This window comes from Aaosphaeria arxii (assembly GCF_010015735.1).
Source record: "Aaosphaeria arxii CBS 175.79 unplaced genomic scaffold BU24scaffold_3, whole genome shotgun sequence".
In the NCBI taxonomy this organism is placed as follows: domain Eukaryota; kingdom Fungi; phylum Ascomycota; class Dothideomycetes; order Pleosporales; genus Aaosphaeria; species Aaosphaeria arxii.
In genome coordinates this window covers 3654205-3677032 of record NW_022983476.1, presented here as the reverse complement: position 1 = coordinate 3677032, position 22828 = coordinate 3654205, and the positions used below count along the sequence as shown (strand labels likewise).

The 22828-nt window shown below is 52.6% G+C and overlaps 8 protein-coding genes across 8 annotated transcripts; 3 read left to right on the top strand and 5 right to left on the bottom strand.

Annotated features, from left to right (window-relative positions):
- The first annotated feature begins 83 nt into the window (after positions 1-83).
- On the top strand, positions 84-1139 carry BU24DRAFT_449675 (uncharacterized protein). Its single transcript, XM_033530966.1, has 3 exons — positions 84-139; positions 191-366; positions 422-1139. The coding sequence occupies exons 1-3, from the start codon at positions 93-95 to the stop codon at positions 970-972; spliced, it is 774 nt and encodes a 257-aa protein (XP_033386496.1). The 5' UTR covers positions 84-92; the 3' UTR covers positions 973-1139.
- A 22-nt stretch (positions 1140-1161) lies between these two features.
- Positions 1162-1868, top strand: BU24DRAFT_166029 (uncharacterized protein). The gene has a single exon (XM_033521436.1). The coding sequence runs from the start codon at positions 1352-1354 to the stop codon at positions 1778-1780; it is 429 nt and encodes a 142-aa protein (XP_033386495.1). The 5' UTR covers positions 1162-1351; the 3' UTR covers positions 1781-1868.
- Positions 1805-3168, bottom strand: BU24DRAFT_432628 (protocatechuate 3,4-dioxygenase beta subunit; the record flags this gene model as incomplete). The annotated part of the gene is made up of 3 exons (XM_033529931.1): positions 1805-1833; positions 2058-2867; positions 2919-3168. The coding sequence occupies 3 exons, from the start codon at positions 3166-3168 to the stop codon at positions 1805-1807; spliced, it is 1089 nt and encodes a 362-aa protein (XP_033386494.1).
- Positions 3169-4184: 1016 nt separating this feature from the next.
- On the bottom strand, positions 4185-5117 carry BU24DRAFT_166099 (uncharacterized protein). The gene has a single exon (XM_033521438.1). It carries the CDS (start codon positions 4913-4915, stop codon positions 4409-4411), a length of 507 nt encoding a protein of 168 aa, XP_033386493.1. The 5' UTR covers positions 4916-5117; the 3' UTR covers positions 4185-4408.
- BU24DRAFT_166098 (uncharacterized protein) lies at positions 5118-5874 on the bottom strand. Its single transcript, XM_033521437.1, has 2 exons — positions 5720-5874; positions 5118-5665 (listed from the first exon to the last, which is right to left on the bottom strand). Exons 1-2 carry the CDS (start codon positions 5735-5737, stop codon positions 5321-5323), a joined length of 363 nt encoding a protein of 120 aa, XP_033386492.1. The 5' UTR covers positions 5738-5874; the 3' UTR covers positions 5118-5320.
- An 800-nt stretch (positions 5875-6674) lies between these two features.
- On the bottom strand, positions 6675-10811 carry BU24DRAFT_343342 (kinase-like protein; the record flags this gene model as incomplete). Its single annotated transcript, XM_033523364.1, has 1 exon — positions 6675-10811. The coding sequence occupies one exon, from the start codon at positions 10809-10811 to the stop codon at positions 6675-6677; it is 4137 nt and encodes a 1378-aa protein (XP_033386491.1).
- A 6601-nt stretch (positions 10812-17412) lies between these two features.
- Positions 17413-20539, top strand: BU24DRAFT_461117 (glycosyltransferase family 22 protein; the record flags this gene model as incomplete). Its single annotated transcript, XM_033531869.1, has 5 exons — positions 17413-17667; positions 17879-18109; positions 18248-18429; positions 18924-20063; positions 20500-20539. The coding sequence occupies 5 exons, from the start codon at positions 17413-17415 to the stop codon at positions 20537-20539; spliced, it is 1848 nt and encodes a 615-aa protein (XP_033386490.1).
- A 141-nt stretch (positions 20540-20680) lies between these two features.
- On the bottom strand, positions 20681-22096 carry BU24DRAFT_323065 (uncharacterized protein; the record flags this gene model as incomplete). The annotated part of the gene is made up of 1 exon (XM_033522951.1): positions 20681-22096. A coding segment is annotated over one exon (1416 nt), but the record flags the coding sequence as incomplete, so codon positions are not given.
- Positions 22097-22828: the final 732 nt, after the last annotated feature.

The window sequence follows — 22828 nt, the reverse complement described above, 5'->3', positions numbered from 1 at the left end:
CTCCTCTTTTCCCCCACCTGCGTTGGCCTTTTCTCTAATTCAGACCTGTCTTACTTGTGCTCGGGTTGACCGTCTTGATATGAGCAGGCACCATGGATACCTTCTATGACGATGACTTTCCTCGCGGCAAGCGTTTCATGTATGTCTTTCAAGCACACGTCCATCTGACATCCTAACTCACCACACCTAGCACGCTTGCTCTAGAAGAAACATGCGTTGTCGAAGTTGGAGAAAAGAAGACTCGATTCTATATCCACAAGTCGCTGCTCATTGAAAACTCCGAATTCTTCAAGAAAGCGCTCTCTGGGCCATGGGAAGAGGCGCGAACCGGCGTTGTAAGCCTTGCAGACGTGGAAGAAGCTACCTGTAAGTTCTAACAAGTAAGCGTTGTAAGACATTGATCTGACGTTGTTTAATTAAGTCAGAGTGTTCGTGTCGTGGCTATACACGATGGATATTCCGTCTAGCGCAGAGGGCTGGGAAGACATATCGGGCCCCATCCACTCCGATAAAGTCGAGAAGGCCAACCGTCCCTTTCTTTTCCATCCCGAAATACTCCAACTGTACATGTTGAAAGCGTACATTCTGGGAGACCGCTTAGTGGCACCAGAATTCAAGACATCGATGAACAATACCTTTATAGAATGGCTCGCTATGGGGTTGGAGGATGGCAGTCCGCACCCAGATTCACTTTCCCCAGATACGATCATCTTTGCGTACGCAAACCTGCCAGGGACATGCAAACTTAAAGAATTTATGGTGCATTGGCACATTGAGTCTTGCAGCGGCATCGAACATGATTGCATTGGCGATGTCGATATCAGAGCGTACGATCGATCTAAACTTCCTAGGGAATTTTTGATTGATGTCATGATCAAGCAATCCGAGATCATTTCCGCCGTTAAGCGAACTCCAAACAAGGCCGAAGAGGTAGTCTTCTTCTTTTACGGTCCTTACTGCGAAGAAATATAAGGACATGGAATCCTTCTTGTACATGGGTTGAGAGGTGCTTGTAGAAGCATGTGCTTGGAGATTTCTAAACATCGATACAATCTTACCAACAAAGACTTGCTGTACTTGAGCCGTCATGCTCCATTGTATCCAGTGACAATCTGTAATCCTTATGAAGCATTGCCGTAGATAGGCTTCCTGTTTGATGGGCAAAAGCAATGTTGGGATGATCAGGTGGTACAACTAACCTTGCACGCTAAACTAATCTAAGTATTGAGCTTCAGCATCCCACTTCAACAACCACCCCCACACTCTCGTATCCTGCCAATACATCCCACATAACATACCTCGTGCCCCTCATTCTCTTCTCTTTATTTACTTTAATTGCCCCTCTCCCACCATGACCACGCCCAATACCGTCCTAATCGACGTCCGCACGCCGGCAGAGTTCTCGACCGGAGCTTTGTCGAACATTTCCTCAGAAGCCATCAACATCGAGTATCAATTGATCGATACTTTGCCTGAAGTCCTCGCGCAACGAGGCATCGATATACAGAAGTCAGACGATATTACGCTGTACTGCCGGTCCGGAAGAAGGTCGAATATTGCACTCCAGGTGTTGAAAGAGTTGGGATATCAGAACGTGAGGGACATTGGAGGATTAGAAGAGGCGAGGGCAGTGCTCAAGAGAGAGGAAGCTTTACGGGGATTGGATAAGGGTGACGTCGTTGGGGTGGAGGTCGCATTAAGGCCGAAAGATGATGGAAAGAAAGATTCGAGGGAGAAGAGCTTTGGAGCTTTGCTGGCTGGACTGAAGGACTTGGATTGACGGATCACATCAATAGTGGAATGATTATGAAGATAAACGAGTGGAAGTTGAAGCTATCAAGAGAAGAGGTATCTAAATATGCATATGCTAAATGCCGGATAAACGAATGGATTGACATTGCGGACCATGTCTTGCGTTCACTACATGGATTGGATCCCTGACCTTCGAGTCACTGCTTAAGCCGAGGAAGTAGGCAGATCAGTTGGGGCGGCGCCGGTCGGTGCAGCACCGGAGGGGAAGCTACCAGAAGGAGGAGGGCCACCACCCATACCCTCACCAGCATCAGAGTTGACAACACCGCCATTCTCGGTCCAGTAGGCGGCGGCGCTGATGTTGTAGGCAGCCGTGGAGTCCATACCGAACGCGATCCAGCCGAAAACACCACACGAGACATCCTCACCGAGGAGCACATACTCAACGACGGGATCGTAGCCATCGGCTTCACCCGAGAAAATTGTGTCGTCTGCATTGGTTGTCAATTCCTGGGTGTTGCTGGCGTAAATATCAGTCTCCTCGACCAAAGAGATGAGGTCCTGGTCGAAAAATGTCTGGCCGACATGGGTAATTGAGCCCCCGGAAATGGTGTTGTTGGGCAAGGTCGTGGCGTTCAAGTGTGACATGACGTGGATGTGAGTTGCACGACCAGTGTAGTGCCCTGGGAAGAGAGTGTTGAAGGTCACAACACCGCTATCATCGGACAGCTGCACACCTCGCATGAAGGTCTTGTCCAAGTTCGACGTGTCGTTGGTGTTGCCATTGCCATTTGCGTTGACGCCGGAGTAAACACCCGTGCTGTTGCAGTGCCAGATCTCGAGGTACGCCTTAGGGACAGGCTCGCAGGTGTTGGTATCGATGATCTGAATGTCCAATGTCAATGGGACACCTTCCTGGTTCTCGTGGATGTCCTGACGAATGAGTTCTCCGGAAACCCAGTACGGTCCTTGCGTGGTCTCAGGGGTCAAGACGCAAGAGTTGTTACCAGCGAAGAGGATGGCCGGGTCGGTGTCGGGGTGGACATTTGTCAAGTTGCTCTTATGGTTCTTGTTAAGAACTTCCTCTGCGTCGCGAGCGTGGAGATAAGGCTTTTCTGGAATGTTGTTAGTGACTATGCCATCGACGTTCAACCCTCGATACTTGCCTTGGCTTATGGATCGCTTCTTACGAAGGCCATCGACCATGGCACTGCGGCGAGCATGCATGGCCGCATCGTTGCCACGTGCTTTCAGCTTTTCAGCGCAGTGGGCGAGAGATCGCTTGTGAGTCTTGAAGTAGGCATTGCGCTCAGCAATCTCTTGTGCATGTTCTGCTGCACTCTCTCCGGGATGAGCAATAGCCTCCTGAGCAACGAGGATGGCGCCGAGAAGAGCGGGCAGAGCAGAGAACTTCATGATGCTGATTCGAAAGCGGGATTGTTTTGGCGAGTAGGAACGACTGGAATGTTTTTATAAAGAGCGATGGACTGAGGTTGGTGATGATTTTCAAGACCGTCTCCCTCCCTCTATATAATCCCCAGTTTGACGCCCTCAACAACATGTCGATCCATTGCCGTCCAGTCGTCACAAGCGTACGCAAGATGCCCCTCGAAACAATCTACCACGCAGTCAACCCGTGAATAGCCCACATGAACAAGCAGCATAGACAGCATGCGCCATGATGGTTGAACTGCCTCCATCAAGACTCCACCCCGTTTCGTTTCATGGATGGACTAGCCATGAGCCAATCACAGAGCCATAGTTACAAAGTCTAGCTGTCAGTGTCAAAGAAATTTCCCGGGCCAACCCTTGAGATTCGTGCAATGCAGATGGGATTCGAGAGAAACGCATGACGCGGCCGCGACATGGCGTACGCGGCCTATCATGAAGGCTTGACGCTCACGGCCCGCGATTTCCCTTTCGGGAAAGGCCACCGACCTCACAACCACAAAACACCCCAACCACGAGCATTCAAATTACATGTTACCGCCAACATGATCTGGATCGTGAAGCTTTTTGTGAATGCCAAGGCGACGGAACCCAGCCTTGCAGTCTAAATCCTCGGAGGATTGCGTATCTGCCAAGAGATATCCAGCTGTATCAAGCTCTTCTCCACTGAGCTTGCCATCAATTAGTGCTGCTGAGCCGCATGTTCGGAACAATCAGAAGCATCGTGGAGGCTTGGCTGCAGTTGAATCTTTTCGGTAGATTCCGTTCATACAGTCGTCGTGACGACGATAGGGGTAGCTTGTGACGTTGGGAGGGTGCTACTTACGTGGACATAATGAGGCACGGCAGATTGGACGGGAGAAATGGCAATGCAGGATCGTCACATTGATGACAATCACGTTAATGATATTGGAAGAGATAGTTGTTGATTCAGCGTGCATGATGCTTTCTGGGTAGCCGTTCTACCCGTCACTGTAGCCATTGCTTCAAAGGGCAGCAGCAGGAGATACAACTTTGCGAATGGAGTGGTCCATTGAGGTTTCCTTCATTACAACTTATCTTCAATGTAAGATTATATTTGAATTTTAACCATGTGTTGACCAAGGTCACGAAGCAACAACGTTTGGCAACATCACTGGAGAAACATGTAACGACATGTACTTCACAACCACCCATAGAAGAGCCGCGGAGCATCCATCGCACCTGCTTACATTCCGGCAACACTGCTGCAAGTCATCAAGCACGTCACATCTGCAATCAAGTACAGCCCAGAAAGGAAATCTCGAGCCATGGCGATGAATTGGATCGAACGTGCAACGTTGCCAACCGCACACGAGTAGTCACTTCGCCATGCATCAACATCTATCCACTGATCGTCGGCATCCCTCCTTCTCCCCGTGGAACAAACACCACCTCCTACCACTATAATCCAACGCAGCTCAGCCAACACCCAAAAGAGTCCTCCCTCGTGCCCCTGACCGATCCCAAATTCCAAATCCCCCAACGCCTTACCTCCCCGAGAACCACCTACATGCACCTCACCGATCCCCAACTCCCCCAGGCAAACGGCCTCTGCACCACCCCAGAAAATGTAATAATACACACACCTACGGAGTACATATGTAAACAATCCAACGCCCTGCGTTACGGGCATGCAGGCGTGTAGACGTGCATGCGTGCGTGAGATAACGGTCTTCCCAGAAAACACACGCATAGCGCCATAACCGCCGCAAAAAAAGATGAAGAGAATCCTCCAACCCCTCAATGCTGTCTACGCTGCGCTCACCGATCAAGGGATCGAGGGATCAATCACCTCACCTCACACCTCTCACCCCGTCCGTACGCACACAAACACGATCGCCCCACACGCACGATCTTCGAAGAGTCGTACAAAACCGTTTTCCCCATCCATCAAACGGTAAATACAGAAAAAGACATTCGCCTCATCGCCTCATCCCCTCGCGCCATGCCATGCCATCCTCACCCCCTTCTCCGCGTAGGGAGAGGGCGACACAGCGACGTCCACGAATGGGGGAAAAACCACCCTATTCCCTCACCGATCACGCATACCCTCGGCCTTAGACACCCTCGAAACATCGCTCTGAGGAAAAACAGGCATTTACCTCGCTCGCGAGCAGCAGCCCACACCCTGCGTTTTTCCTTCTTCCCCTCCTTCCCCCCCGTCCTTGTCGTTATGGTGGTTTTGTCTTGTTTTTGCTCTTTTAAGTGCACAGAAGGTGTGTGGTTTCGATCGGGGGCCGGCCAGGGTAGGAGAACGGTGTGGGAAAGGGTTAAAGGGTAAAGGGGGGTTCAGCCCTATGCGTTTGACCGGTAGGGGGGTGTCGATAGATTGATTGCCTGAAGGAGGGGATGGAGGGGTCTGGACTCTGGGCTGGTGATGGATGCTGGGATGTCTGGTTTTTGTTCTGGCAATTGCGTGGTGAGGTTTTTCTCCGTTCCGTCTCTAAGGAGGGATAGAGATAGCAAGAATGATACGGTGATAGGTAGTTTGACTGACTGGCTGGGGATTGAGCATCGATCGTATGATTGTAGAATGACTCGACTCGACTCGCCAGGCTGTGAAAATGTCTAATTGGCAGTGCTCTTCTTAGGTGCGCGCCATGGAAATGTTAGAGTTTGACAATGGAGCGAAGACACGTGTGCAGCGAGTTGTGAATGTAGTGTGGATGGAAAGTTCGAAGAGCTTGGTTGTGTTTCTATCATGCATGCAAGTAATATCGTACGATTTCACTCCCTTCCCTCCTCCCATTCTGTTCCTTCCCTTCCCTTCCCTTCCCATTCAATTCAATAATGATATCTCCGCCCAGCTCCAAAATAAAAAACAAGATACATGTATCCAGGCAATTTCAGGCCTTCGGAAGTGTGTGGCGAAACATGAATAAAAGAAGAGAGGTATACAAAGCAGCCCATTCGTACGTCATCCCATCGTCGTCCCATCATCGTCATGAGTTCCCCCTGTCCCGCCGGTTGGAACCCCAAAAATATGAAAAACCCTCGCAATGCAAAAATCGAGTAAATAGATGTGAAGGAAGTATATGAAACTCCACCTCTGTGGTGGAGATTACGTATGAGGAGAGACAAAAATAAACGCCGTCTTTTGGTATCCTAATCCTGCATGGGGAGCAAAGAAAAGACTAAAGGGATATACTAGAAGGAAGATTCGAAATAATAAAATCTGACAGCTGATGACTGCCGGTGGTGACTTTCCAACCAAGGCGCCAACCCTAAGACCTGATTATGTGTTGAGAGAAAAGGCTCCGGCGCCAGGGAAATGACTAATAGCTGATATTTGGTATCGTGATCGAAAGGTTGCGACTCTGTTTTTGTACATGAAGACTCCGTGGAGTATGCGATACGGGCAGTTTGGACATGTGTGCAGCGAATTGTTCCTCATGGACTAAATCGAAAATTGCGCCTCAAGTAGTCGTACATGTAGAAAAGGGTAGATTACGTTATTGAGCAGTCGGGGTGTTGGAGTCTGATGAGGCTTCGGGAGGTGGGATCTTCTTGACAGTCCCATTGCTACCGCTTCGGGAGGACCTTTGTCGCTCAGCGAGGAACACTTTTCGGTCGTGGCTGCGGGCAAGCTCGCCATTGCTGATCGATCCGCTGCGTGTAGATGAATTCGTCTTCCTCTTGCCCATGACAAGAAAGTCGTCATCGCCCGAATCTTCATCGTCGCCGCTCTCCAGAGCATGATCGCCATCGTAGCCAGAGGTGTCGTCACGTAAGGAAAAGTGGTGTTTGATTGAGTCTTCTGAAGTCTCCGGAGCGACGTGATAGGCGCCCATTTGCATCTGCAAACACTCATCTGGGGCCACTGATGAATTGGCCGAGGCTACCGATGGAATCGATGGGTTGGATGTAGACTGGGAGATGGAGGCAAAGTGATCTTCTGATGAGCTCGACGTCAAAGCGACTGCCTGAGAGGTCGTGGAAAATCCGCCAGGGCTGGTCTCTGTTGAGCCTGGGTTTTGGTTGAGGTAGTCTTCTACTTTCTGTCGCTGGAAGAATACTTCATCGTCTGGACTGGGTGGACACTCGGACTGCGTAGCGATGGAAACAGGGCGCGATGCATTCTTGGACCGCGGGCGCTCCCGTGCCTCTTCAACTCTCTGTCGTACAAGCTCGTCCTTGGCACGGTTGAAGCGTTCACTAGATGCGCCACGGTCAAGTTGAGGCTTGTTGAAGGAAAGGAAGTCGGTCGGTCCAACCTCCATCTGATGATGCGCGGCGTACATTCGACTGTGATACGAGGCAGCGGATGAAACGGATGATTGGCGCGAAGCTGCTCGCTCGGTCGGATCCGGAGACCGCAAGTCGGAGATGCTTGGCGAGGTGCCCCGCGCAAGACCAGGGGACATCTCTCTCAGGAGATCAGATTGGTCAACATGGCCAGCAGCAAGTGTGTTGCTTATCGCGAGACTGGGGCCTGCATGGGCATCCTCTTCAGGATTGACCAACCTATCGATCGATTTGGCCCGGCTATGGAGGTGGTTGGGTTTGAGAAGGCTTTCTCGGCTCCTCACACTGTTGACAAACCGGCGAGGTGCTCCGCCAAAAATGCCTCCTAGGTGAGTGCCCCCCGGACTTTCCAATGCAGTAGGGGTCCCAGGTAATGCTGGTGGTATTATTGGGGAAGCTGGTCGGCCTGATCGCAATCTGTCTCCTATAATTGTGCGCCCCGACGCAGTAGTATTCGACGTTGCCGAGTTTGCTCGCTCAGGCAGCGGCCTGAATGCGGTTGCCAGTGTAAGCGGTTGCGCTGTGCCTTCCAAACTATGAGCTGGCGATCCTGTTCTGGAGCCAGATGACTCAAAAAACTTCTTACGCTCTGCCACCTCTGGGCTGGCGGTCACGCTCTGAGAAAGCGGATGATCGGGCTCTCGAGAACGATTGAGGGCCTCGAAAATGGACTGACCCATGGCTAAGCTGGGTCGTCGGCCTTCTTGGCTGATGGTGCTGCTGGAGGAATTCGCAGTCAGTGGATGGTTTGGGTCGGGATTGGTAGCATTGCTCTGTGCGCGCCGCCTGGAACCCCCGCGCCTTCCCATCCCAAACATGGTGTCGATGGTCTTGCGAACACCTGAGCGGACTCGGTCAATGAGAGTAATAGGGACGACGGCCTGCTCGACATCGTCTTTGGTGACGCGAATCCTGTTCTGGGCCGAACGGTTGGGATCCGTCTCTTCAACCCATGAGTGGAAATCATCGAGACCTTGCAACAGCCAGGGATGCCGTTTGATCTCAGGGATTGTGATCCTCTTTCGTGGGTCCTTGATGAGTAACCTCTTGAGCAAGTCCCGGAGGAGCTCGCCCACGTCCTCATGCTCTAGATCGTGCGGGGCCCTCTTGCTCGTGGTCATGGAGTGATACATCCGTCCATGGGAGTTTGGCCTGGAGCCCGATTGCTCCGTGACAGCCTTCAGGCGTTGATCAGGAATGTAGACGTCGGTGTCCGTTATCAACTTCATGAGGTGAAATGTGTTGTGGTCGTGGAACGGAACCCTCCCATAGATGAGACAGTACAGTGTGACACCGAGTGCCCATACATCGATCGCAGGTCCAACCGGTGGTGGAGCATCGTCGGCATCAAGATCGGTCCGGCACAGCTCCGGCGCGTAGAATGCAGGAGTACCCACAGTCTTGGCTAGCTCGATGGCCTCATCGTAGTCGTGAGCATCGGATTCTGACTGATCACCAGTAGTCTCTCCGGAACTGCCGCGCCCCAGATATGACACTCCGAAATCGGAAATTTTGATTCGATGTTCTTTCGTCTGGAGGAGGTTTGCTGGTTTGATGTCTCTGTGGATGACGCTTTGGAAGTGCAGATACTCGAGGCCAAGTACCGTATCTCTGAAGGCCTCGCGCGCAGCTTGGATTGTCATGAGCGGCACATAGCGGAAGTGCTCGGGAACTTCCTCGTCGTCATCGGTGTGGTGGGACGAGCTGCTTTCTGCGAGGCTTGGCGCCCTTCCCCGGGTTGGCTGAGTGTCGTAACCGCCATACATGGTACCATCGAGCAGACCGAGTTCGAGGTCCGGTTGACGAGAGTTGGCAAGGGGTGTGGGTGAGCGGTATGCAGTTTCCATATTGGTGTCGGGCAAGTTGTCGCGACTCGCGGCTCTGTCGTCGATTGAACGCTGGTCACGACTGCTCTCCGACGCATCATCGTCCGAATCTCCTCCATGCTCGAAGCTCCACCCGCCAAAGTCAGTTCCTTGTGAACGGCGTAGGTGTTGTTCTCTCGCCCGTCGACGTATTTTGCGCTCGAGCTTTTGGCGAGCGTGGTGGAGTATCCTGTTATCCTCCATATCCGCACTGTCATTATCAAAGATGCCTTGAGAGTGACGTTGGAAGCGGCGCCACTCAACACGTGCTATCTCTTTCTCGCCGAGGGTCCGCCATTTCACCTCGCCAAGCTCCACGTGCTCCAACACAATGTATACCTTTTTGCGTGAGGGGTCGTCAATGACCTCGAGTAAGCTTACAATGTTGGGATGGCGAGCCTTCTTTAGAATAGCGATCTCCTTTTTGATCTTGTCTTCGTGGCTCGTGTTCTTGCCTAATCGCCGTCGTTTGGAGTAACGGTCAACAATTTTGATGGCAACGAACTCGCCAGTAGCGAGGTTCCTTCCCAACTTGACCTTGCCGTGCACGCCACGACCAAGCTCATCAATGACCTCGTAATTGTTGATGATTTTCCTTCCGGAAACGGGATCGACATCGACATCGGCCGTGTGGGTCTCCTTAGGTGCCTGTCTGTGAGTGTGGTGCAGGTAGGGGCTGGAGTAATGGCCATCATCTGGCTGTCCGCTGCCGTGATGGAAGGGAGGAGTTGTCGGGCTGAAGAGACCGGGGCTGCTCGCAGGTGAATTTCCCACGGTCCGCGAGCCAGACTCCATGAGGTCACGATGGTACTCGAGTGCGATGCCGAATGTGGAGATGTGGGCGGCAGAATGGGAAGAGGAGTGGGCAGGGTGAGTGCTGCGTGTGCGTGGGAGATGCGGAGGGTGAACTGTATAGTGTTGTTGGTTTTGTAGAGCGGCATAGGACTGATTGGGGTAGTGGGGTCCATCTCTCTGATGCTGTCTCGGCAGAGGTGCAAAAGATGCTATTGGGTCAACGGAATGAGCACGTATTGTCGCTACGCTGGCTGTGGAAGTGCTGGAAAGGTCCCTCTGGACGCCTGGCCGTCCAACTGTGTCAGCGTTGATACGCAGCGAGGACGAAGAGGGAGATGCGGTCCGGGTCCTGGTCCTGGTCTTATTTACTGAGGTGGAGGACGCATTGTTGCTCGTGGTGGGGGAGGGATTGGTCGATGTGGGAGTGGACGCAGAGAATTTGGAGCCACTGTACATGCGCAATGGTTGCGGCGAGAAGTAGCTGGGCTCATCATTGAGGTGCTGGAGCTCTGGCGGAATAGCAGGGACCGTGTCGGCCGTGGAAGGCACCTCTGAACGTGGTGTGTTGTCTGATTCATCGCCTGCCTTTGACGGAGGGAAATCGGCAACACCTGCTGCTCCAGGGCTCTCGCTAGCGGGTCTGGTGTTATCTGGACGGGGGAATTGTGCCTGATCCAGATTCATGTAGCACACGGCTGACGCCGGTGAACTTTGTCGCGGATGTGGTTCGACATGTGGATCGGAGGGCGCTGTCACGTATGTTCCTGGGTCACCCATGACGCCCATCAACTCAGCGTCCGGTAGATTCGGATTCATTCAAACGACAGCCGCTCGTTCGCAGCAACGACCGCGAGCTTATTTAATCGATCCGTACAACCATATCCACGCTGGAGGAGGGGTTCGAGGGTTGTTGAATCAGCGTATGGGTAGCTGCAGCGCTATTGTCATGCTGGGGTGGGTTATCGCAGTGGTATAGCGGGGGATCGATGACGGCGAAGATAGCGAAGATAGCGAGGACGGGAACGTGAGCGTAAACGTGGGCGTGAAGGTGGGCGTGAATGTGAATGTGAATGAAGATTTGTCTGCGATGACGACGGCGAAGACGAGAAACGAAGGCGAAGACGAAGAATGGAAGGATTCGAGGTGAATCGTCAAGGCCGAGTTGTAAGGTGGAAAGGTGGATCAATGGCTCAGAAGAAGAGTGTCTTGAAGGTTAAGAGGTAGGTAGGAGAGTGTTTGAGGGAGAGGATGGAAGAGGAGGGGGACTATCAAAGTTTAGTTGAGTATGGAGGTGGAGGGAGAGTAGTGGTTGTATCTAAGTGGTGGTGGTGGTGGTAGGCGTAGTTGGCGTAGTAGTGGTGGTGGTGGTGGTGGTGGTGGTGGGCGAGGGTGGATGTGATTGAATTAATTGATTGGGACCGCCAACGGGGAATGGACATGGATATGGACATGGACATGGACATGGACTTGAGCGAGCGACGAAGACTTCTGAGAGGAACAGATCAGCGGCCGAACGTCTAACTCGTCTAATTCCTGACGGCACCGAAAAGACAGAGGAACAGAACAGAACAGGACAGGACAGGAAGAGAGTATTAGACGGAGTCACAGAGAGATCAGAGAGGGAGGGGAGGGATGGGAGGAGGAGGGATGGAGGCGCACACACACACACACACACATCCACCTATCCACCCACCCACTCCACCATCCGTCCCATACTGTGTGGGCATAGGCATAGCAGACCCACCTACTATTTTCCAGTAGTAGACAGTAGGCGGAAAGATAACAGAATAGTAACTTAACTAGACGATACGCTTTAATCTTCTGTACAAGTATACCTGACCACGACCTAGGTATGTACTGGTATTGTAATAAAGTTTACGAGGGATACTTAACCAATTTGTACGGGGCTTGTTGCGGGCTCGGTACAGAGCGGGTGGAGTAGAGTAATACCGCAATGGGAATGGGAGGATGGATCGAGTTCTGGTCCGATGATGGTTATGGTGATGGTCACACACTCACCACCGTGGTTGATGCTCATACACTGCACACCCATCCTGTCTTAAAATACCCTACTGTGAATTACGATACAGTATGTACTCCGTACACTTGACATTTACTCCGTAGAAACATACCCACGTAATCCTACCTATGTTAGGCAGCTAGAAAAAATCCTCAGATTGATAGGAGCCTAAATCCATCCAGGTATCATCATCATCAATATCGCTATTAGTTTATCTGATTGTTACAGTATTCTATGATACGCGTATGGTATGGAAGAGGAGAGGAGCTAAATGGAAGGGAAAGGAAGGGAAGACCGCCCGCCCGCCAATGCAGCCAGTGACCAACAAAACCCCCCAGTGGCGACCCCAGGCTTGCAGCCCGCACAGCAGCCCCTACAGTGACCAGTCCCGTCTATGTACTCGTACACTTTCAACAGTCCATAAACCAACGACCACGAACTCCTGCAGCAGCCCCGTATGTCTGCACTCCGTACTCACTTCCGCACAGCAGCATGTACTGTATGTACTGTAAATGATGAAGTCATTTATCATCTACGGAATTGGACAGCAGGAGATTAAAGATCGTTGGCCATGCGATGCGAGGTGCGAGGCGAATCAGTTGGTTGGGACCGGCCAAGGAGACCAAAGGGCCGAAGAGACACAGCAACGGGATGGACGGGGGACGGGGTCTGCAGAACAAAGAAGAGACGGCGGGGCCCCAGCAAGAAACAGAGGCGTCCCAACAATTCAACAGTATCTCTGCAGCAATTACAAGTACTACCAGCTATTGTGGTAGTACTCCGTACTCCCCTAACTACTGTACACATAGTAATTAGTAGTGGAGAAAGTTATCATTATTGAGATGCAGACAAGCAAATTTGCGGAGCGGCCATGATGCTGATAAGGGCAAAAGAGTGACACACGCATACCGGCAAAGGCATAGCCAGAGGCACACGACAACAGGGCCACCGACACACAGACACACAAAACCACACAATCTAGATACTCAACGTCTCAACAGAGTAGCTGGACACAAGCCTCACTGCACAATGTTGAGAGACGGGTCATCTTTGGGGGGTGCCTTTGGGGAAAGACGGGTTTCCATCCCGGTATGCAGAGAGATGATGTCTGCTTTTTTTTTCTTTCCTGTCTGCAGCGCAGTGCGTGCAGTGCAGGCCATCGTACATGTATCCTGCAGCTGCAGTAGTGAACGGACGCAAACTATTTATTTATTGTCAAAAGGAGATGAGTAGACGTGCAGTAAGGAGACACTGTACTCCGTACATACATCATCGCCGTCCATCATCATTATGGTTTTTATTATTACAATTCGTTGGGTAGATGAATAATGGATTCGTAGTTGGACAAGCGGTTGCTTTCTCCGTGGAGGCAGTTCCGTATGTTGATTTGAATGCAAAGATTCCGGTTGTCATTACATACTGTGTACGGAACGTTGTAGACGGTAATAGACAGTTTAATTTCATTATTGCATACCAATGTCCAACTCCTTATGGAGCCTTGGCCATGTCTATCCTGCCATATCTCCATTCTCGCCTTCTTCCAGATACTATATACTAACTCTACTCTCTTCCTCTTTCTCTCCTATGCACTGACTTCATACATACGAGTAGAGCGGATAGTAATTAGATGGTAGTGGAGTAGAGTGAATGTGCAAGATGAAGATACACAGTAATGGCGTCCCCATGCCATCCATCCATGTAGGTGATTGCAGCTCATCAAAGGACCAGGGGGGCCATCCATGCCGCTAGATCTGATAGAGGTTAGATCACTCGATGGGTTTTCTCCACCTCTTTCGATACTATTGGCTCATGTGTCTGCGCTCGGGCCAACCGTGGAATCACCATCCTATCACCGATGAGCTCAACAAGCTGCAGCGGCGCGCACTCTCTACACTCTAACTACGAGTACGCTCTACTCCTCCGTATACTCTCTCCAGTCTCCAATACACTACGCGATCATCATCACCTTCCTTCACACCACCTTGACCACCCTTGATACCCTTGACACCCAACACCATTCCATCGTTCGTCTCTCCTGAACTGAACTACACTGAACTAATCGGGAACTGAAACTACACACCTACACATCTTCAGATGGGCGCACATGATGGATGGCCCATCCGAGCTGACTTCACTAACTTCATGACACCCTCGAATGAACTACACCACTCAGCTACAGAACATGCACTCACCACTCATCCATCAATCAACATTACTAAATACTGATCGTCCTATCCGAGTCCGGATCACACCCATGATGATATTCATGCGCTAGGTTCTCTACAGCATTCTAGCTACTACAAATCGAGTAGACATTCATTCATACAATCAAGGAACCCTCTTCGAATATGAACAATACCGTCCGTCCAGAACTGCTATCCGCCCGCAGATGCATAGCCATGCAGCTGCCTCGTTTCTTTCCTCCCATCACCGATCCAGTCCAACAGGGCCACAGGCATCATAGATTGATTGTCTGTACGCTGGCGGTCCTGGTCCCAGTCCCGGGCCCGGTTACGAGTATGGTAACGAGAGTCAGAAGAGAAAGAGGAGGAGGAGGAATTACATGGCTGCCGCGTTGAGCGCCTTGATAAACCTCTCACCTAGCTCTCGTCGCTATCGTTTGGGCCCAGCACGATGGATGCTGCATATCATACTTCCTAAACCGCCCCAACGCACCGCCCGACTCGGATGTTGCCATCCCGCACCTGTGCTGTGCCATCATATCATCATCATCTTCTCGTAACAAACCTACTTCGTACCTCCATGATCCATCTCGTATCCCAAGCCCTGCCTCGCCTAACTCTCCAAACCATTCATCTATCCAACCACATCCTACATCCTCCTGCACCAAGCTCGTTTTTTGCTGCCTCTTCCATCACCCTGCACATGTCGCAAAGCAGGTCCAGCCGCAGTTCCCCAGATTTTCCCTCCTCATCTCCATATTCTCTCGTCCACTGAGGAGCAAGGCATACCAGCCAACCAACTAACCCTTGACAAGCTGCACTTCGCTGCGGTGCGCAACTCTCTTCAAACTCATCCCGTGCTTTGCGACCTGTCCTCATACCCAACACCCACAGGATCAGGATTAGACACACTTCACCAAGCCTTCCTGCTTCATCCGCGAGTTCCGGCTGCGAACAAGCAAGCAATACCCTCTAACCGCCAAGCACTCCCATCGTCATGGCGGGGGAGTCTGCGAGGGATGCGATCCAGCAGCCAACCTTTGGGCGAACAAAGGGTCTCCACGGGTCAAATCCACCCTGATGAAACGAAAACCCATTCATCCAAAGCAGCTGTGGATCGGATCCACCACTGAAATCTGCAAGCTCCCTATCGCGGATCAAAGTAGCATGGTGTGGCGGGTTGTTATCATCATTATCATTATCATTATTACAGGCAAAACGAACGGTACAGTATCGTACATGGTCGGCGTAATATTGCGTTCGAACCAACAATTAATCATCGCCTAGACTACTCGCAAAGCCAGGTTAATTACTGTAAGGGAGTACGGAGGACTCAGGCCATAATTAATTATTCTCACGATAGCAAGGTCAAGCAAGCGGAGACAAGCGGGGCAGACCATCCAAAAGCGAATTGCGCGCGGCGGCTGGCTGATCGAATGCGACTTCGCTTCCAATAGAGCTAGCAGGGCACTCAGCAAGCCTAGCCGAGGGACGGGAGTGCGTACTTGTTGTGTGTACGGTGCAATGTGCATACAATACTCTTGCACCTGGGAATTGAGATTGTGCGTGCCCTCATCAACACCCATACGGAAGACGCCCCTGTTATCGTGCACTGCCTATTTGGGCCACTCGCACTTTTCCGGGGAGCGCAGTGCATACGACATTCTGACGTAGATTGCTTGTGACAGGTCGTCGATCCATACGGAGCAGACACCTCGACGCTCTCTGTAATCCGTACCACACCCATGCCGACTTTTCTGTCGTATCACACGATTGCAGATTCTTACTATCTAGTACAGCAGCACAGCTCAGTTCCACACCTCGCGCCGGCAAAAAGAAGGGGGAAGCGGATGGATGGATGGGCTGGGTGGTAAGGGGAGGGGTCCAGCTGGCCAGACCAAAACTCAACACCTAGCAATCTGTCCTCCGACAGCATCGTGAAATACCGCATTGGGCGATAGTGTGTGGTTTGTACGGCTGACAGAGCTCCGCGACGCATGCAAGTTCCCGCCGGCGTGTGGCCCCGCGCTGGATTTGCAATGGTCAGTCACAGTGCGTCGTCTGTGTTCGTGTACGCTGTTTGTGCATGGTTCGGCGAGTTCGAGTTTGACTCAACACCGCCAGAATTTCATCGTGGACTACCCTTCTGGGCCTGGTGAGAAAGGACTACAGGTGCCCCGTGATGTGAGTGAGCACGCAACCTTCGGATAGTGGGGCGCCTAGAACATACGGAACTTGGGGGAACACGGAGAAGACGCGGATTTCGTTGATTCACTCCTCAACACCCTTCGCTAAGAAAATTTCAATCATCGTGAATTACCCAGTTGGGCCTAGTGGGGTTGGCCACTTCATCAGCACGCACGGCATCGTGGCTCCTAGACTGCTTGTCCCCCTACGCCGGGAATAGGCCAGACTGATTTTTCAGTCTCCAGGCCATCACAATTGTGCATTGACTCTGTGTGACCCCTAAAGACTTACAACAGCTTGTGTTCTACCTTCCGGTGTCATTTACTGCCTATTAGATTTGATATATTAGCTATACTCAGGCTCTACTCGGGACAATGAATGAATGAATGATTGAGTAGGTAGATAGGCAGTACTCCGTACAGAGAATGTAGTACATGTATGTATGTATGTATGTACGTACATACATGGTGGCAAAGCATAGGCTTTAATTCGGCTATCACAATAGAGGCAGGCAGAGACAATGCAATTCGGTAATTAGAAAACTCCCATACGATAGGATTCATCGTCGTGCAGCAAGAAAACCCTTGCGTTGTCGTGCGTCTAGGAGTTCTTGTCACTGCGTCCGTGTGTCATTCTGGCCGCGGTCCAGCCAGCGAAAGCCTCGTCTCCATCACTCTATCTGTTCCTCCCTCTTGCATCGTTCAATAGCGAACGTCCACCACCAACAACGCCGCCGCCGCCGCCATCATCACAGCCAACCCATCGACTCTACTCTACTGAGTCTACCCTACTCTATTCTGCGGCCCTTTGACCTCGCCCGTTCGTGCCCTCGTCGCCCGACGCTTATCCGCCGTTGCCCGTCGCGCACCGCAAGCCTCGATCGAATTGATTGCCAATGCATCGACATCCCGCGAGGGACCCCATCAAGGCCACGCAACCCCATCGCCAATCCAACTCCCACTCCGCATCGTCACTGGACCCTCATCGCTATCGTGACTTGGCGCTAGGCATCTTTGCACTTGTGCTCGCATTCCGCATCGTCAATGCATTAACACTTAGGACCTTTTTCCAGCCAGACGAGTTCTTCCAATCTCTCGAGCCAGCATGGCAGCTTGTCTTTGGCCGAGAGAGTAATGCCTGGATCACATGGGTAAATCCGAATCCTACTCTCCCTTCCTGCCCGTACCTGTTTCTGCAAAATAATTCACAATTCATCCACGCATCCACATCCACGTCTATCTAACTCCACTTCCCGTACCCACGTCCACGTCTGCATTTGCATTTGTATTGTCCCCGCAAGCCCATCCCCTTTCCAAGTCCCTGTCCATGTCCATGTTCATGTCTCACAATAATGACTGTAGGAATGGAGAAACCAATTGCGGTCCTCCCTACACCCTGACATATTCGCCGCTGTCTATCTGGTGGCGGCAAAGCTATCACAGTTATGCGGCTTGAACCTCCCTAGTCAGGCCGAACTATACATCGCGGCGCCGAAGGTTACCCAAGCTGTGTTTGCAGCGCTGCTTGATTTCCATACCTGGAAGCTTGCAGAGCAGACGTATGGTCGAGCAAGTCGCACCGCATATGCTACTGTACGTTCCTGTGCCCATGCTCCCATTCGTCAATGACATTCTTTTCCCACTTCATGTGTCCCCCCAAGAAAAAAAAGCATCATCCCCACCCTTTCTCATGCAAAAGGTTTTCTAATGATTGAGTCTGAGTAACTATAGCTCGCACTATCTTTATGCAGCCCGTGGCAATGGTTCTGTTCTACCCGCACATTGTCGAATTGCCTCGAAACGACCTTGACGTCCATTGCCGTCTGCCATTGGCCCTGGCAATGGCTCCATCCACGTCCTACTGCAGAGCGTTCGCAGAATGCAGTCCAGAGTAACATCGGTTCCCTGTTACGGTAAGTCAAAGCATGAAAAATATTATTTGTGCATTGCACGATGATATTATGACGATGGATCTGGATCTGGATCTCATCTAATGCGTTTTGGCTCCCTGACCCCGTCGTCCTAATTTCTGGTGAAGACAGTGCTAAGTAGTGCATCGTGCAGGCTCCGTTGTTCATTGCTACTCGCGGCGAGCGCGTGCATACTGCGGCCAACCAACGCTCTGATCTGGCTTCCCGTATCTGTCCCAACGCTGTGGCAGGCCTCATCGCGGCAGCGGTATGTGTTGGTCCGCGAAATTTTCTTCTGCGGGTAGGCAATCCTTTCCCACTTCCGCTGGCGAGAGATGGAGAAAAAAAAAAGAGATAGAACTGGGGCATCGGTATATGCAATCCTGTCTCTTGCCATGCGGGAGGACGGGTCTTCCCCCAATTGCCGTTAAGGCTAATCGAATCCAACGTTGTGTGTTTAGATCTGTTGTCGTTGCATGTTCGACACTGTCCGATAGGCTCTACTACGAGGCCTGGACCTTTCCGCCGCTACGGTTCCTGTACTTCAACATTGCTCAGTCGCTCGCGGTCTTCTATGGCAAGAATAGACCCGACTACTACCTGACCGAAGGCTTACCGCTTCTGCTCACGACGGCGCTACCCTTCGCCCTCGTGGGGACATGGAAGGCTCTACGTGGACAGATCAGCTCAGATGAGGAGCAGACGCACACCGACGGACGACATGCTCTGGTGTCAAGCACTCCGGAAACGGAACAACATGCTTCGACCTCACCGACCAAGAGCGATTCGTCTTCTCCTGCGGCTGTTGTCAAACCATCCACGGCCACGACATCTTCTCCCAAGAGACCCATTCTCCAAGTCCTGGCCTACACCTCCGTGACTCTGACACTCACCCTCAGCCTGATCTCCCACAAAGAAGTCCGCTTCCTGTACCCCATCCTCCCCTTCCTCCACGTCCTGGCCGCAGAGCCTCTGACCAACTTCTTCCTCTCCTCTGCTTCGTCCGCCACCACCACCTCCCCATCCCCTCTCCTCACCCCGTCTCTCCCCCGTAAACTCCTCCTCCTGACCCTCCTAACCGCAAACCTCTCCCTCTCATACTACACATCGCAAGTCCACCAACGCGGCGTCATCTCCGTCCTCACCTACCTCCGCACCTCCCACGAACACGCCCTCTCCCCCTCCCCCTCCCCCTCCCCCCAATCCCCATCAACGTCTCCAACAACAAGCGTAGCCTTCCTAACCCCCTGCCACTCCACCCCCTGGCGCTCGCACCTCATCCACGCCTCCCTGACCGCCTGGGCCCTGACCTGCGAACCCCCTCTCTCCATCCCGCCCGGCCCCCTCCGCTCCGCCTACCTCGACGAAGCCGACGTCTTCTACGCCGACCCCGCCGCCTGGCTCCGCGACAACATGCAGCACGTGTCGCGCGTACGGGCGCGGCGCGGGTCCTCGCGCACGGCGGGCCACTGGGTGGGCGTCGAGGATGCGGCGAGAAGGGGGGAGGGGACGAGGGAGTGGCCGAGCCGTCTTGTCTTCTTTGGGGGGTTGGAGGGGGTGTTGAGGGGGTTCATTGAAGGGAATGGCATGGAGGATGAGGGGGAGGAGGTGGAGGGAGGGAGGAAGGGGGCCGGGAGGTATGGCGAGTGTTGGAGGGGGTTTAATAGTCATTGGCATGATGATTGGAGGCGGGTGGGGGATGTTGTGGTTTGGTGTTTGGATGGGGGGGTTAGGAGGTAGTCTTGTAGGTTGGTTGTTTTTCCTTCTTCTGAGAGGAATTGTTGTGTGGATAGAAGGAAGGAAGGAAGGAAGGAAGGAAGGAAGGAAGGAAGGAAGGATGTAATGGTGTTGTGGGATATATGTATCGTACATGGAAGATGATGTGCATCAATGAATGTGTGTGCATGTATCTATGTGATGTGTTGGTGGATCATCAAGCATATATAACTGAAAAAGGTTCCGAGATTCTAGTATGTATGATATCTAATCTGATCTATCTCAATCATCACCTGGACGTCTCAATGGGGTGTTCGAATTGACGTATATAATATAACAGCCTCTTACTGTCCGAAGGGTTGGCTTCGTGGAATTGATCTTGGATTTGTGGCAGTGAAGATACTCTTATCTCTAGACTGTGCATCTCTTGATTGTATATCGAACGAGAAGTAGCAGAAATTCGCAGAAATGCCTACCCCCGACTAAGGGATCACTTCGAGAAAGAGATAAAGAAGAAAGAAAGATAAACAGGTCGTCTCTACAAAATGACCTTTGATGCAACGCTAAATAACCACGCAGCATCTTGCCAGCCCCCGGGCTCCTCGTTCGAACGCTGCAACTTTGCAATGTCTTCCTCGTCTGACTTCCCTCCGTCGGCCGTCGACCTCACTGCTGCGGCGGCGATGATGGCCTCGCGTTCGAGCTTTCGTCTCTTGGCTTCTACTTCGCGTCTAAGTTGGAGTTCCTCTTTGGTCATGTTCTCAGGGCGGAAAGTGTCTTGCTCGACGTAATCGTCATCGTCGTCTTCTTCGTCCGATTCCTCGCCATCCTCGTCGACGCTGAACAGTGTCCACCCGATAAGCCTGTCCATCCAGCTGCCCAGCCCGAAACCCCGTTCCCTAGCCAGTCTCGCGATTTCCTCCTCGTCACCGTCGCTCTCCACCTCGTCCACGAAATCCGGCTCCACCATGCCGTCCTCCAACTCCCTCTCCATCTCCAGACTATGCCGAGCACTAGGCGTCCTCGCACCACCAACGCCGACAGGTGCAGACATCATCAGATCGACCCTGCTCCCCCTCCTGCTATTCCTCGCGCTAGGAACCCTACTCCCAACCCGACTCCCAACCCTACTCTGCAGCCTGCTCCCAGCCCTCGAACCCACCAACCTCGGCGTGAAGAACCCATGCTCATCCCCCGCGCCGCCCCCGATGAAATGCTCCCCAGAGAGCAGCGCAATATGCCTCGGATCATGACTAGGATGCTCCTCGTACTCGTCCGTCTGACCAACGAGGCTCGTCGAGCTCTCCCTCCTCACAAGCCAGCTCTGCCCTTTGCTCTCGCGCGTCTCGCCCGCGATCGCGAGCCCCGCGCGGTGGATCCACTCCTCGTGCGACTCGCTCGTGTGGTGCTTCGTCGGGGTCATGGGCACGCGGAGGGGGTAGATCGGCGCGGTGCCCTTCCGTCGATGGTGGGTGGTGCTTCGTCGCACGGCTCCGCCCTCCAGGTACATGTCGTCGGCGGCGAAACTGACGCCTGCTGTGCCTGCTGTGCCTGGGCGTGTCCCTGGCGGGGGGATCATCGCGCTCGTGCTCTTGGCTTTCGGGATGTCGCCCACTTCCCGGACGGAGTAGTCGCCCGCTGGGTTGGTAGCACCGGCATGGGCGAAGTAGCCGTCGTAGGCGTACGGTCTGGAGTGGCCGTGGTGGTTCGCGCGGCGGGGACCCCGCGAATTGCTGCGGGACTGGGAGAGGGAGAGGATTCCGGGGGTGGTCGGGGCCGACTTCTGCGCTATGTAGGATGTGAGGGGCGTGGAGACGGCGTGGTGGGAGTCCTCGCCCGAGGGGGACGGAGGCTGCGAGGCGTCGAGAGGGTATTTGGAGCTCAGTGGGGCGAGGGAGAGGTTGTGGAGGTTGGGGTAGGATCGTCGGGTCGAGGAGCGCGGCGTCTGTGGTTGCGGTTGCGGTTGTGGCTGTGATTGCGTGTCCATTGCTCTATGATGGCGAGAATTGGGTTGTTTCGGAGGAGATTGTTTGGATCGTGATTATTGGTATTGGGATGGGTTGGACGGGATATCGGGTGGCGTATTATTTGTTATGGGGGTTGAGGGGGGAATGCGGTTGAGAACAAAGGAATTCTTTGATGGTTGGAGAAGACTGATGGCGGACACAGAGGTGGCGTGTTATATTAGATGAGGGGAGGAGGGAAGAGAAGGGGGAAGAAGGATGTGGAGTGATATTAAGGAGGAGTAATGAGTAGGTGATGGAGTGAGTGAGTGAGTGAGTGAGTGAGTGAGTGAGGAGGATATAGGACAGGAGGAAGTTGGCGAGTGTGGTTGGTTGGCCCTCGGCATCTCCAGACAGGCAGAGGACGATGCGGTTTACGGGGGATCCCGCTAACGACGAGGTGGAATGCGGGATTGGTTGCAGATCATCTCTTTCACGTGCTAAAGGATTCCCACTCGTGATCACCATTCTGCTCCCCCAACAATAAACGTCAGATCATTCTCGTCGAAGTTTTCTACCAAGCTATACCTAAGCTGCGTGGCTGCTTAACAAAATGCATCGTATATCACTCCACCGAGACTTGGATTCCCGGATGAAGAAGGCGGCGATGGCGATGATGTAATGCTGCTATTCTCCCAACAGATATCTATGCATTTTTTCATCAAGGTATCCTGATGTTGAAT